Source organism: Myodes glareolus, chromosome 3 (genome assembly GCF_982192425.1).
Source record: "Myodes glareolus chromosome 3, mMyoGla1.1, whole genome shotgun sequence".
Lineage (NCBI taxonomy): Eukaryota > Metazoa > Chordata > Mammalia > Rodentia > Cricetidae > Myodes > Myodes glareolus.
Genome location: NC_142028.1, coordinates 90,776,428 through 90,788,588, shown reverse-complemented (window position 1 = coordinate 90,788,588; position 12,161 = coordinate 90,776,428). Strand labels below are relative to the sequence as shown.

The window sequence follows — 12,161 nt, the reverse complement described above, 5'->3', positions numbered from 1 at the left end:
AAAGTCTAGTGGCCATCAGGAGCATAGATACAACAGTGACTTAGAGGCACTTGAGAGCTGAAGCAAGAGCTTCCCGTGTCAGATAGGAATTCAGTCCAGCCAGCATATTGAAGCCTCCTGGCAAGTCAGCCACAGGGCTGAGTGCTAAAGAGACAGAGCAGATATGCAGCTTGCCTTCTCCATGAAGCTCTGGAAGAAGGGAAGCCTGCATGTGGTTGCCTTGTTATACATTTGGACTGTGTATAAATGACCAGGTACTATGACCCCCACTGTTTCCTGCCAATCTTCACAGTTCCATTTGAGAACGTTCATAGCCCTTGATGTTAAGCAAGGCATCCAAGCATAATATTGTCATTACTTCGCCCTTCTGTGTTTGATACTGAATTGTTGACTGGCAAGTATGAGAGTTGTAAGAGCTGTGTGTGAGACACCTTTCTACCTGCCAGGTGTGGCTTTACATAGATTCAGGAAAGACTCACTAGATGCTGTGTATTCATGACTCCAGGCTCAGGAGGGACAAGGCCACCTTATTGCTGGTATGCACTGGAAATGTAACTAGAGGGAAAAGCCTGGGTTGTGTTCACACAGATAGGTACAGTGTGGTAAGTAAAAACAAAGTGTGCTGGACTTACGAAAGTGCTGTGAGCCATCCTTAAGCTCACTTCCTCGTTAGTAACATGGAAATTGGACCACAGATTATGTTTGATCTTGCCCTTGTTAAAGGCAATACCCTGGGAACTCTGAGCTCCTGAAGAGGAGACACCTCCCATTGTTGTCGCGGCCACATCTCAGATAGAGAAACAAATCCTTCTCTGGGCCACGTGGGCATTCAGAGCAGTGTGGCCTCGGAGCTGTGTGTGTGCCAGGTAGATCACACCTCAGGTTTCCTGCTCTCTCCCTTTTCTCACGCTTCTCCCTCCACTGCCCTGCTTTGAGCTCTGCCTCCCTTCTCGTTCTGCTGGCATTTAGGTACCTACAGTAAGATGGGGTTTTGCACATCTTCAGGGCTGCTTCATGAAGCCATGATTTATGCATAGCCAAATGTGTAGTGGAGTTTTGAGTTGTTGTGGAAGGCCTAATGACTCAAAGAGGGGAGGGGCTTCTGGTTGTGAGAAGGGCAGAACACTTTTGGAAGGTGCACTTGGTGATGCACTCTGGTAACCCCAGCCTTCGGGAACTGAAGCGGGAGGGTTGTGAATTTGAGGACAGCCTGAAGGATTTTATAGCAGGATCTTGCCCAAAATAAGAGCTAGAGATAGATCAGTGAAAAATGCAATTGGCTGTATGAAAAAAAAAAAGCAACCATGAGGACTGAAGGCAGAATCCCCAGAGCCCGCATAAACCCGAACACATGCATCTGTAATCCTGGTGTGAAGAGCGGTGAATTGGAACCCCTGGGAGCTCTCAGACCAGCTATCCTGGTGTACACAGTGGCAAACAGACAGGGAACCTTGTTTCCAAACAAGGCAGAAGACAAGGACCAACACCCAAGGTTGTTTTCTGACACCTACACAGGCGCCCTGGCATGTGTGCACAATATATCATATACACGTACATGCACGCATGCCCCCAAACCCACAGACTGATTTTTTTTTTTTTGAGTCGGGGTTTCTCTGAAGTCCTGGCTGCCTATAGTCCTCTTGCTATAGACCGGGCTGACCTTGAACTCAAGCGATTTCCCTGCCTCTGCTTCCTGAGTGCTGGTAATAAAGGTGTGCACCACCACGGCCTGGCATCCACAAATGGATTTTAAAAAGTAGAACAAAATTTGAAAATTCAAGAGGTTGTGTGAGGAGGGGTGTGCACAGGTGGGTAGCACTAGGGCTGAGGGAATGCCAAGTCTGATCCGTGGCAGGGACACGGCTGTGCAGGAAGTCAGCGACTACAACATGATGTAAGCACAGCAGCCAAGACACCGAGGTCTCCGTCCCAACTGGGCTTTTTTTTAAGAAAATTTATTTATTATGTATACAGGTTCTGTCTGCACGTTTGCCTGCATGCCAGAAGAGGGCACCAGATCTCACTATAGATGGTTGTGAGCCACCATGTGGTTGCTGGGAATTGAACTCAGGACCTCCGGAAGAGCAGTCAGTGCTCTTAACCATCTCTCCAACCCCACAACTGGGGTTTTTGGTCCCATGGCCTAAGCATACTTCTCAACTCCAAAGCAAGAATAGTAATATCATCCACATGCTAGAGCAGCCTTGTGAATGAGACGTCATAAAGTAACAGCGAGCCCCTGTGTCAGCTCTGGAGACGTGGGATCCGTTTCCCATTCACTAAGTAACAGCGTTCCTCAAGGATACGGTTCTGGTCCTTCTAATCCCATCCGTGCTGTTTCCATTACTGTGAAGTGAGGCTCGTGGAGACAAAGTCAACATCAGAGACCTAGTCCCTAGAGACAAGGTCTGTTACCAGTGTCCATGGTTAGAGAATGGACCCCACGCCAACGAGTGTAGACTAGCCCAACACGGACCAGCCCCATGAGCAGAAAGATTAATGCAAATGAATTCTTTGTGCTGAAGAAATAACCCAGGACATAGAATGTCACCCTACCATGTGAAGACTAATGGCGTCCCGTGACCGAAATGTCACGTTTCCTATTCGCAGAATGTTTTTTTAAGGGGCAGAAGGAATATGTTTCGTGGAAAATTTACAACCTTCTATCTGGTGGGATTTCTTCATGCTACAAGCAGTTTATGCAAAACAGATGCCTGAAGAGCCGTGCATCACACACCTGTGGGCTCTGTGGTGCTATTTCCTTTTCTCCCTCTTCCAGTGCTTGCTGACAACCTGAAATCCAACCCTGGAATCAAGTGGCAGTATTTCAGCTCTGAAGAAGGAATTTTCACTGTCTTCCCAGCACACAAGTTCCGGTGTAAGGGGAGCTATGAGCATCGCAGTCGGTAAGCTGGCTTTCTTCCGAGAACATTTGTTGCTGGTGGCCATCGGCATGTGGGGTGGGCGGGAACTCTGGGTAGAGGACTTGCCCAATCTGGGCACTACCCCGGATTTCGACCTCAGCAGTGAATTCCACACTCGGGTCTGCCCCAAGCGGTTCAGAAACTTTTCCTTGCTTGGAAGTAATGTCTGCATTTGATGCCTATAGATGAGCCTGCACTAGGAGAAGGCAGTGGGAAAGCCCAGGGCTTTCCAATGCTACCTATCACAGCAGGCAAAGCTGTGGGAAGGGAATGCGATTGTTTGCTGCATTGGCTGTTCTGTGCTCTGAACATCTTTGTTGAAATAGACATGAAATAGACACCTCCTCCACAGCTCTACCCCCTCCTCCACAGCTCTACCCTAGAGCATAACGACGTAATTGCCGTTTGTGGCTAGCTTTCCTCCCTGGGGTAATGGGTTTGGTTTTACACTTTTGAAGTTTCCTAGCACACTTCAGCTACTGCAAGCTATAAGGCTGTTCGCAAAGCTTTGGATTTTAAAGGCCACCATTACCCTACCTTTCTCACACCAAACGGACTCGGTTGTACCACATAGCCAGCGGGAAAGGAGCGGTGAAATCATTTGTAAAACAAGGCTCATCATTTACAGAAGCCCCTAGGCAAAGATGTCCTCTGAGCCCCAGCAGGTTCCCTTCTGCGGGGTCTGGTGCTCAGAACCTGAAGGAAGTGGGAGATGCCCATTCTCCATGGCATTCTTGAAACAATCCCATCGTATCCCTTCCTCCTTCCCTCAGATTGTATCTAGTACTTTTCTGAAGGTGGGAGAGGAAGGAGAGAGAATTGTTATTATTTGTATGGTTTTTTGTTTTTGTTTTTCCACAACCTCTTCCTAGATACTTTGCTACACTTACAATGCCATGGAGACTGGACCAGAAATCATGACTTTGGTATCTAGTTCATTGGTTCCCAACCTTTCTAATAATGCTGGGACCCTTTAATATAGTTCCTTATGCTGTGGTGACCCCCCCCCAGCTATAAAACTATTTTTGTTGCTACTTCATAACTGTAGTTTTGCTACTATTATGAATCATAATGCAAATATCTCGGCTTCCAGTGGGCTTAGGCGACCCCTGTGAAAGGGTCAGTCAACCCTCCCTCCTCAAAAGGGTCGTGATCCACAGGTGGAGAACCACTGGCCTCATTGGGAAGCCAAGGCTGGCATTTGCCCCTAAGGAAACCCAGCTCGTGGCAGGGAGGGTGGGGCCTCCTCACTAGTCAGCCTTCGCCCACAAGTTCCAGCTCCAGCCTACCTATCATGAAGCTACCGCTTTGGCTGCCTGACCGTGTTTCCCTCCTCAGAGGTTGCCAGCCCTGCCTCGTAACTTGTCTTAACTGGTTGCCTTTGCAAACTCTCTACAACCCGCTGAATGAAGACTCCAGTAGGTCTCAGAGCACAGCGCCGGGAGAAAGGACCGGTCAGGCTCTCGGGTTGCTTCCCCGTCTACCTGTGTAATACACAGAGCTGTTTATACGTCCAGCTTTTAACATAAAGTTGCAGGGCTTTTAAAATGGGTGAATTCAGCTAGGACGAAGCTGGTACATCATTTTAAGGAGAATCCTCTCCCCTAGTTAGAACATGCGCGTGCGCGCGCACACACACACACACACACACACACACATGAGGAACATTTGACCTGGTGTCGGTGTAGGGCTGGGCAGGAATCCCTACTATTCTATTCCCGGTTCATCCTGAGGCCGCCTCTCCTGGGTTCCTTTCATCTCATTTCTCTGCTCGCTTGGTGATTCTGACAGGTGACCTGCTAATGTAGTCTCCGTACAAGAGTTTTGACTTGCCAACAACTAGTGTTCTTAATTTGTGCCCAGGCTTTTGTGACTCACTGGTAGCTCACAGTTCACAGAACATTCTCGTGTTAGAGGTGTCAATAAGGGACGGGATTCTCTGGAGGCCGATTTGCTTTAAATCACCCCTAATTTGTTCCAGGTTGAAAATGAATAGAGAGCTCATTAAACCCCTTCTTCCAGCCCCTCCCGATGCACGCAGGGGCGGAGGCCGCTTTGATCAGAGGTGTTTCTTTTCCTCCATGGCCTCTGCAGCTCCCCCTCTTTCTTCACGTTGGCAAACAAGCACCTGGCGGGAAGAGTGGCTGTTGCAGGTTGAGACAAATTTTGATGGCGTGGTTTGAAATGCTCAGCTGCCGAGCCTTTTGTGATTGGCCAGTATGAGTTGCTGAGACATAGAGAGGAAAGAGGATCTGTTTACCAGGGGTGTATGTATGGAAAGAGAAAGGCCAGCCTACCATCCAGAACTGCCCAGCACACACCCAGGTCACAAGCTTTCTTACTGTTACTAAAGCGCTCTGTGTGTGTGTGTGTGTGTGTGTGTGTGTGTGTGTGTGTCTGTCTGTCTGTCTGTCTGCCTGCCTGCCTGCCTGCCTGCAAAACAGAAGCCAGCACTGGCAAGTGGGTCTTGTTCTCCCTTTGGACCAAGTCTCTATAGTTTGAATGAGTAAATGGAGAGTTTGGCCCTGCAGAAGTGAGTTGGGACTTCGTAGTGTGTGGAAGAAGTCAGCCTCTCAGGAGGTGCGCTCTCATCTCTAAAGTCGGAATTTCAGAATTTCACGATCCTGTTCTTTTCAATGACACCCCCCCTCCATTCTGAACTCTCACGCCAACCTGCCCCGCCCCCAGAAAAACCCACAGGCCAGTGAGCCCACATCCACAGCGCTCACAGCTGTATTAAGACCCTTTTCCTTTCTCTAGGCCCATCTACGTCTCTACTGTCCGACCACAGTCCAAGCACATAGTCGTGATCCTGGACCATGGGGCCTCAGTCACTGACACCCAGCTCCAGATTGCCAAGGATGCTGCTCAGGTCATCCTCCGTGCCATTGATGAACACGATAAGGTGACTATTATCCTGGAGTCCCTGGGGGACATGAAACCTTTCTTGAGTGTTTTCAACACTTATTTTTTGCTTTATTATGTTCAGTCTGATATGTCATAGTGACTTCTCAGTCATCAGCGGACCAGATAGCACCAGTGTTCCCAGACAATTATCATGTAGCCTGAATGTTTTGACATTTCCATTACCAGAGACTTTTTCCTGTTAACCTCGTTGCTGAAAATACACAGAGACCCCACCCAACCTCGACACTGCTCTCCTGTTTGAAAACCAAGATGGGTAGCCTTTGCCAACATGTTTTTCTGCGTGAATTTAGGGATGATTTTATTGTTGATTTTTTTTTAATTATGCCGACACTGTTCGGCTACTTCAATTTGGTTCAAAGGCCAAATTCTTGGGTTCTCTCCTTTACAAATTCCTTTCGAGTTTGACAGGCTGATGACTTCGGACGTTTGTTTTTAAACTCAGAACCTGTTCTACAGGCCTTCTTCCTAGTTAAGGCCTCCTGTTACCTAAACATCCAAGCCTAGTCCCTGTGGCTGAGGCAGGAGGACTATTTGAGCCCAGAAGTTTGGGGGTCAACCTTAATAACATCAGGAAGACTTTGCCTCAAAAAAGAAAGGAAGGAGGGAAGAAAGGAAGGAAGGAAGGAAGGAAGGAAGGAAGGAAGGAAGGAAGGAAGGAAGGAAAGAAGGAAGGAAGGAAGGAAAAGGAAAAGGAAGAAAAAGGAAGGAAGGAAGGAAGGAAGGAAGGAAGGAAGGAAGGAAGGAATCTTTAAATGGTAAAGAAAACAGCCATTGAGGGTTTTTGTTTTTGTTTTTTCCTGTCCTCCAGATTTCTGTGCTGACTGTGGCAGACACCGTCAGGACCTGCTCACTGGACCAGTGCTATAAGACTTACCTGTCCCCAGCCACCAGTGAGACGAAAAGGAAAATGTCCACATTTGTTAGCAGTGTCAAGCCCTCTGACAGCCCGACCCAGCATGCAGTGGGGTTCCGCAGGGCGTTCCAGCTGATCCGAAGCACCAGCAATAACACTCGGTTCCAAGCAAGTAAGTGCATTTCCGAGAGACGACCACAGTGATGTGCTGCACACCAAGTCCAGAAGTAGAGGGGAAACTTTCCAGAAACTGATTCCAGATCAAATTATCGTCTGCTATCTCCACAGCATCTCCATAATGAGATGGTCTCATCTTTTCCATTTTACCATGGTCAGTCTGTGGGACTTCTAGACTCCCAGGGTCTCCCCCTCCTACCCTTTTATTAAGAACACATCCTCACTTATTTCCCCAGGGAATACCCACATCCTCTTTAATGTTAATTGTTGGCTTTGCCTCTCTGAGGGCTTGGGGCCGTTCTGTACTGATGCGCATGGGCTCTGGAGGAGCCACGGGGATCCTTGCCTTGATCCTCTCTTTTCTAACCAGCTGTCGTTTAGATGAGCATGCCCTTCCTGTGTACAAAGGTACCCTAATTTAATTTCTGTGTATTAGAGGAAAATCTGGAACGCAGATACTCGCTAAAGGAAGGGAAAGAGTAGCTGAAATTGGACTCTGCTTTGAAACGTCTCAAAGGAGTCTTCTATTTCTCCTTTTATAATTGAAAATCTGTAGCCGTTTTTCTTCATTTAAAAAAATTGGTGCATCCTGTTTTGGGTTGGGTTTTGTGTTCTTTCTTGTTCTTCTTCTTCTTGAGATAAGGTTTCACTATGTCGCCCAGCCTGGCCTCCAGCTCTCTATCCTCTTGCCTCTGCTTCCAGAGTGCTGGTATAGCCCAGTTTAATATACACTATTAAAATAAATTTAAAGGATATATTTTAAGCTGTTCTGTGTGTCTAATCTAAAGATTTAAAGTCAGACTGTGCTGAAAAGTCTTGTGCCTGCACTCTGGCTGATGAAGTGACTGTCGCAAGCCTAGCTGGTGTTGGGAGATAGCATATTGGTTTTACCTTTATTTGCTTAAAACTTATAAGGTTAATATTTAAAATAGCTTACCTTTGTTGTTTTTATCTTATTGGAGATAGGGTCTCATGTAGCCTCAAGAAGTAGCCGAGGACCGCCTCAAGCACCTCAGAAACAATGCACATTTATGATCTCACCATCTCCCTGGGTCTCTATAGATTAGCTAGGTCTTCTGTTCAGAGCCTCATGAGGTGGAAACTCTATGTAGCCAGGACTGTAGGCTCAGCTGAGGTTCCCAGTTCTCTTGTGAGCACGCGACTTTAGTGGGAGATTCCATTTCCTTCCAAATCTAAAATTAGGATCACTTTGCTTCTTGAAGGCCTATGAGGAAATGTCTCTTTGACTTCAGGTCCCTGGTATTGGAACCCTAAATACCGTCTTCCCACAGACTCGGAGCCACACCCCATTTTCATTTAGTCAAGATGCTCTCGACTTAACCAGTTTTATCTTCAAGATTCACCCTCTCTCTGCCAGACAGCAGTCGGGTCACGGGAGCGACCTACTGCCATCTTTCATTGTTAGACTTACGTTACAGCTTAGGCCCGAGCACAGACGGGGAAATGAAGGACAGTGAATACTCTGAACGCCTTCTTAGAGTCTTGCCTATCAGCAAGAGCGAGCACCAGCCACACACAGACCAATATTATGGATTTAGTGTTCAGCCGTCCACACACAGTTCCATGAGGCTAGTGGTCAGTGCTTACCTCATGAGGCAGGGGGATTGCTTAGTGTTCCAGTTAGTTCTTGTCAACTTTACATAAACTAGTATTATCCAGGAAGAAGAAGCCTCATTTGAGGAGTTACCACCATCAGATTGACCTGTTCATGTCAGTAGGGCATTTTCTTGATTAATAATTGATGAAGCCAGCTCTCTGGAGGGTGGTCCCACCCTTGGGGTAGGATCAAAGCAAGTAGAACAAGCCAGCCAGTAAGCCACGTTCTGCCATGACTTTAGCTCCTGCCTCCAGGTTCCTGCTATAAGATCCAGCCTTTCCTCCGAAGTCGATCATGTTTCCCACAGCAACAGAAAGCGAACTAGTGAACTGACCAGGTTGTCACAGGCCCTCCCCAGAAGTGTTCTCTCTGCTCCACTCCTGAGTTATCAACCTGTTGTGAGAGCTTCTGTCCAGTACCAGTTGCTGTCTTGCTCAGATAAAGGAGGGAAGTGTTAAACTAGCAGCGGCAAACCCAGATGGCTGAAGCACCTAGACAGCTAGAGAGGTGGTGGTGGGCATCCCTTGGAGATGCGGGGATGGTAGCAGAGCATGCTTCAGCAGCGCAGGTGGCACCATCATGGTTGTATCCTCTGATTTGAGAGAAGGCAGAGGTCTGGATTTTTCTCTGTGAACTGTCAAATGTTATTGCTCCTTCTACTTGAAAACCTTATTAACCCTCTTCTCACGAACCTCTTTGTACTACTCATTGGCAGCAAGCCTGGACTCATAGGAGGCTTTCTCCTTGCTTTTGTTTGGTTTGTATTTGGTTTCTTATCCTGGTAAACAAAAACAGGACAAGAAGACTGGCCATCAGAAAATTGGACAGCTTTTAATAGCACAGGTCCCAGAGTGCTCAGAGAAGATTTTTTTTTTTTAGTTCAAATGAGATATTTCCAAAGATTGGCTTGTAGCCCCCATCTTCGCTGTCTCTATTGGCAATTCTGAAAAAAAAAAAAAAGAACCCAACCGGGTTTAAGGATCTGCTTTAGGAATGCCTACTGTCCCTATCATGGTACCAGATTTCGTAGTGTCCCAAACAACATGACCTAGTGGTTCAGTATTTGGATCTTGGATTTCAACTCTGATTAACTCTTTCTGACCTTGTAAGCATGGGAATATTGATTGAACAATTCATAGTTGGTCTAACCTGTGAGGTGGGGCCGACAACAAGACTCAGGACTATTTCATAACTGTTCAGCAATGTTGGCCGTCATTACTCTGCTCCATTCCCTGTGAGCCTTCTGGTTGCAGCCCATTTACAGCAGTGAGACTTACCCTGTAGGATTACTGTCAGGGTTACCCATAGCCAAAAGGGAAGCATCTTCCCACATCAGTACCATAAACCAAAGCCAGGCTTTACCAGGTTTTCTAGTTTTACATTAATTTATCTTGTACCAATCAGAACCTCAAACATTTATCCAACATAGGATTCTCTTTTCAGTCCCTTGGGAGATCCATAAGGAACCCCATTATCTTTTAGGGCGTTTCTTCAGTGTTTGGGTGTGGTTGTTTGTGAGATCATCTCATAGCAGGAGGAAGATGATTTCAAGTATAGATCTGATTGTGTGGGCAGGGCTCAATCTGAATTGCCTATCCCCTGATATTGATTCTAATACATGCTGGTTACTTAGAGAGTCCCTGAGTCCCCAGATCCCTAAAATTAGCCTTCTCTAAGTTTATCAGTGTTATCAATTCCCACCGGTGGGTGACTCAGGAGAGAATCCAGTGAGCAAAGACCAAACTTAGTAAAACTGCTGAGTGAGCACCCCAGACCGAGATACAGATCAGTGCCTTGCTCCACCATTGTCAGAGAGGCTTCCTCCTGCAGAAGATGGGAACAAACACAACTAGACAATGTGCAAAGGGTGAGAGACCTCGGAACACTCAGTCCTAAATGGATGTCTTTATCATGCCTATCTGGTGTGGGAAGTGCTTCTGGCTGTGTGTTGCTTCTATTGATTAATGAATAAAGAACTGCTTTGAGCCTATGGCAGGGAAGAACAGAACTAGGTGGGGAAAGGTAGGCTGTTTGCTGGGAGAAAGAAGGGCGGAGTCAGAGAGAAGCAATGGGGCCACTGGAGACAGATGCTGGGAACTTTAGCCAGTACACAGATTAATAGAAATGGGTTAAATTAATATAAGAGTTAGCCAATAAGAAGCTAGAGCTAATGGACCAAGCAATGTTTTAATTAATACAGTTTCTGTGTGATGATTTTGGTTCTGGGCAGCTGGGACAAACAAGTAGCTCCTTGCAACACCTATCCAAGATGCTATCTCCAATTGGCATCTGCTTTGTCTACCAGGTATATTAAGCACTTTAGGGTAGGTCCCATGCCCAGCAGTAGATGGCTAACACAAAATTAATAGTATTTTTGTTGACGTTTTGTCTCATGGTTCTTTGTTTGGTTATTTTTTGTCTTGATGATCTTTTGTTTCTTTGTGTGTGTGTGTGTGTGTGTGTGTGTGTGTGACCTTGGGATACAGCTGTGCCCTTTCCAGTTGGAAGTGGAACTGTTTTATTTGGTGGTTTATTGGACACTTATTTTCAGTGTGAAGCTTAAGTGAGATATCTCAGACTCTAGTAAAGTGACATGCAGGAATATAGTTACAACGGAGAAAATATTGACATCTGGAACTAATGTGGGAGTCTTCCTAAGAATTAAGGATTTCTCTTTTTTCATCAGCCTTCTCTTCCTGATCTCCAGTGACTGAACAAAGATGCATTTTCAGGCAGTACATACTGAGCACTAGCAGTAAAGAGTGGATATATTTATTATTAGCCCAATTTTACTGAGTTCAGTCTGACTGTCTATATATAGCATCGATTCTACATAAACTATTAATCTATGCATAGATAGCAATGAACACTTCAGAATCTAAAATGCAAGTTTACAAACTGCAAGAACTGTGGATCTCTCTTAGGATAAGGTTAATGGCAATTGTATTAATTACATATTAGTTTGTGCCACATGACCGTAACACCATCACCTGTGATGCGTTCTACACAGGACTGGTCATTCCATCCCTCCCACCCTTAGGATGTGGCTTCCCAGAGGTGTACATGTCATGAGATGGATCATAAAGCAGCTACACTGCCTGCCATGGTTATTCATAACCCCAGTGAAATGCCAGCAGCGGGACCTGTATAAATGAGGGTGTATACAAGCATTTCACTACACGGGGCCATGATTCCCTACAGCATGTCCAAAAGCTGTCTATTGACACAGAGCCCTTTGCATTAGAAAGAAATACAGCAGCCCAGCTCCTTTCCATCGCTCCCTTGTTGTCTTTAGCAGTTGGCAGTTCCTTTTCCCCATCCCCATGCCGCCTTCTTCCTCCCTCCCCTCTCCCCTCCTCAGCTCTCTCCGTCTGTGTATGGACAGCATACAGCCCTGTCTGCACTCTGCAGACAGACTGTGGCATTCTGGACAACGCAGCAATGTGCAGCCAAGCTGCAGCAGAACTGCACTCTGTGTGACCCTTGCAGCAGCTCCGCAGGAACACTGCGCAGTGCAGCAAAACTGCAGGAACTCGGGGGCACCCATGCCAGGGTTCGATGCCAGGATGCCTCCTCAGTCACTCCTTTACCTTATTTTGGTGACAGAGTCTCTCAATGAACTTAGAGGGTGTCCTCATGACCAGAATGGCTAACCAGTATC

At 46.6% G+C, this 12,161-nt stretch overlaps 1 protein-coding gene across 1 annotated transcript in view; it reads left to right on the top strand.

Annotated features, from left to right (window-relative positions):
- Positions 1-12,161, top strand: part of Cachd1 (cache domain containing 1) — a 233,878-nt gene that overhangs the window by 169,033 nt on the left and 52,684 nt on the right. The window contains exons 5-7 of the mRNA XM_048453156.3: positions 2,780-2,906; positions 5,685-5,829; positions 6,661-6,877. Of these exons, the coding sequence (XP_048309113.3) occupies positions 2,780-2,906; positions 5,685-5,829; positions 6,661-6,877 (489 nt within the window). The remainder of the gene's footprint in view (positions 1-2,779; positions 2,907-5,684; positions 5,830-6,660; positions 6,878-12,161) is intronic.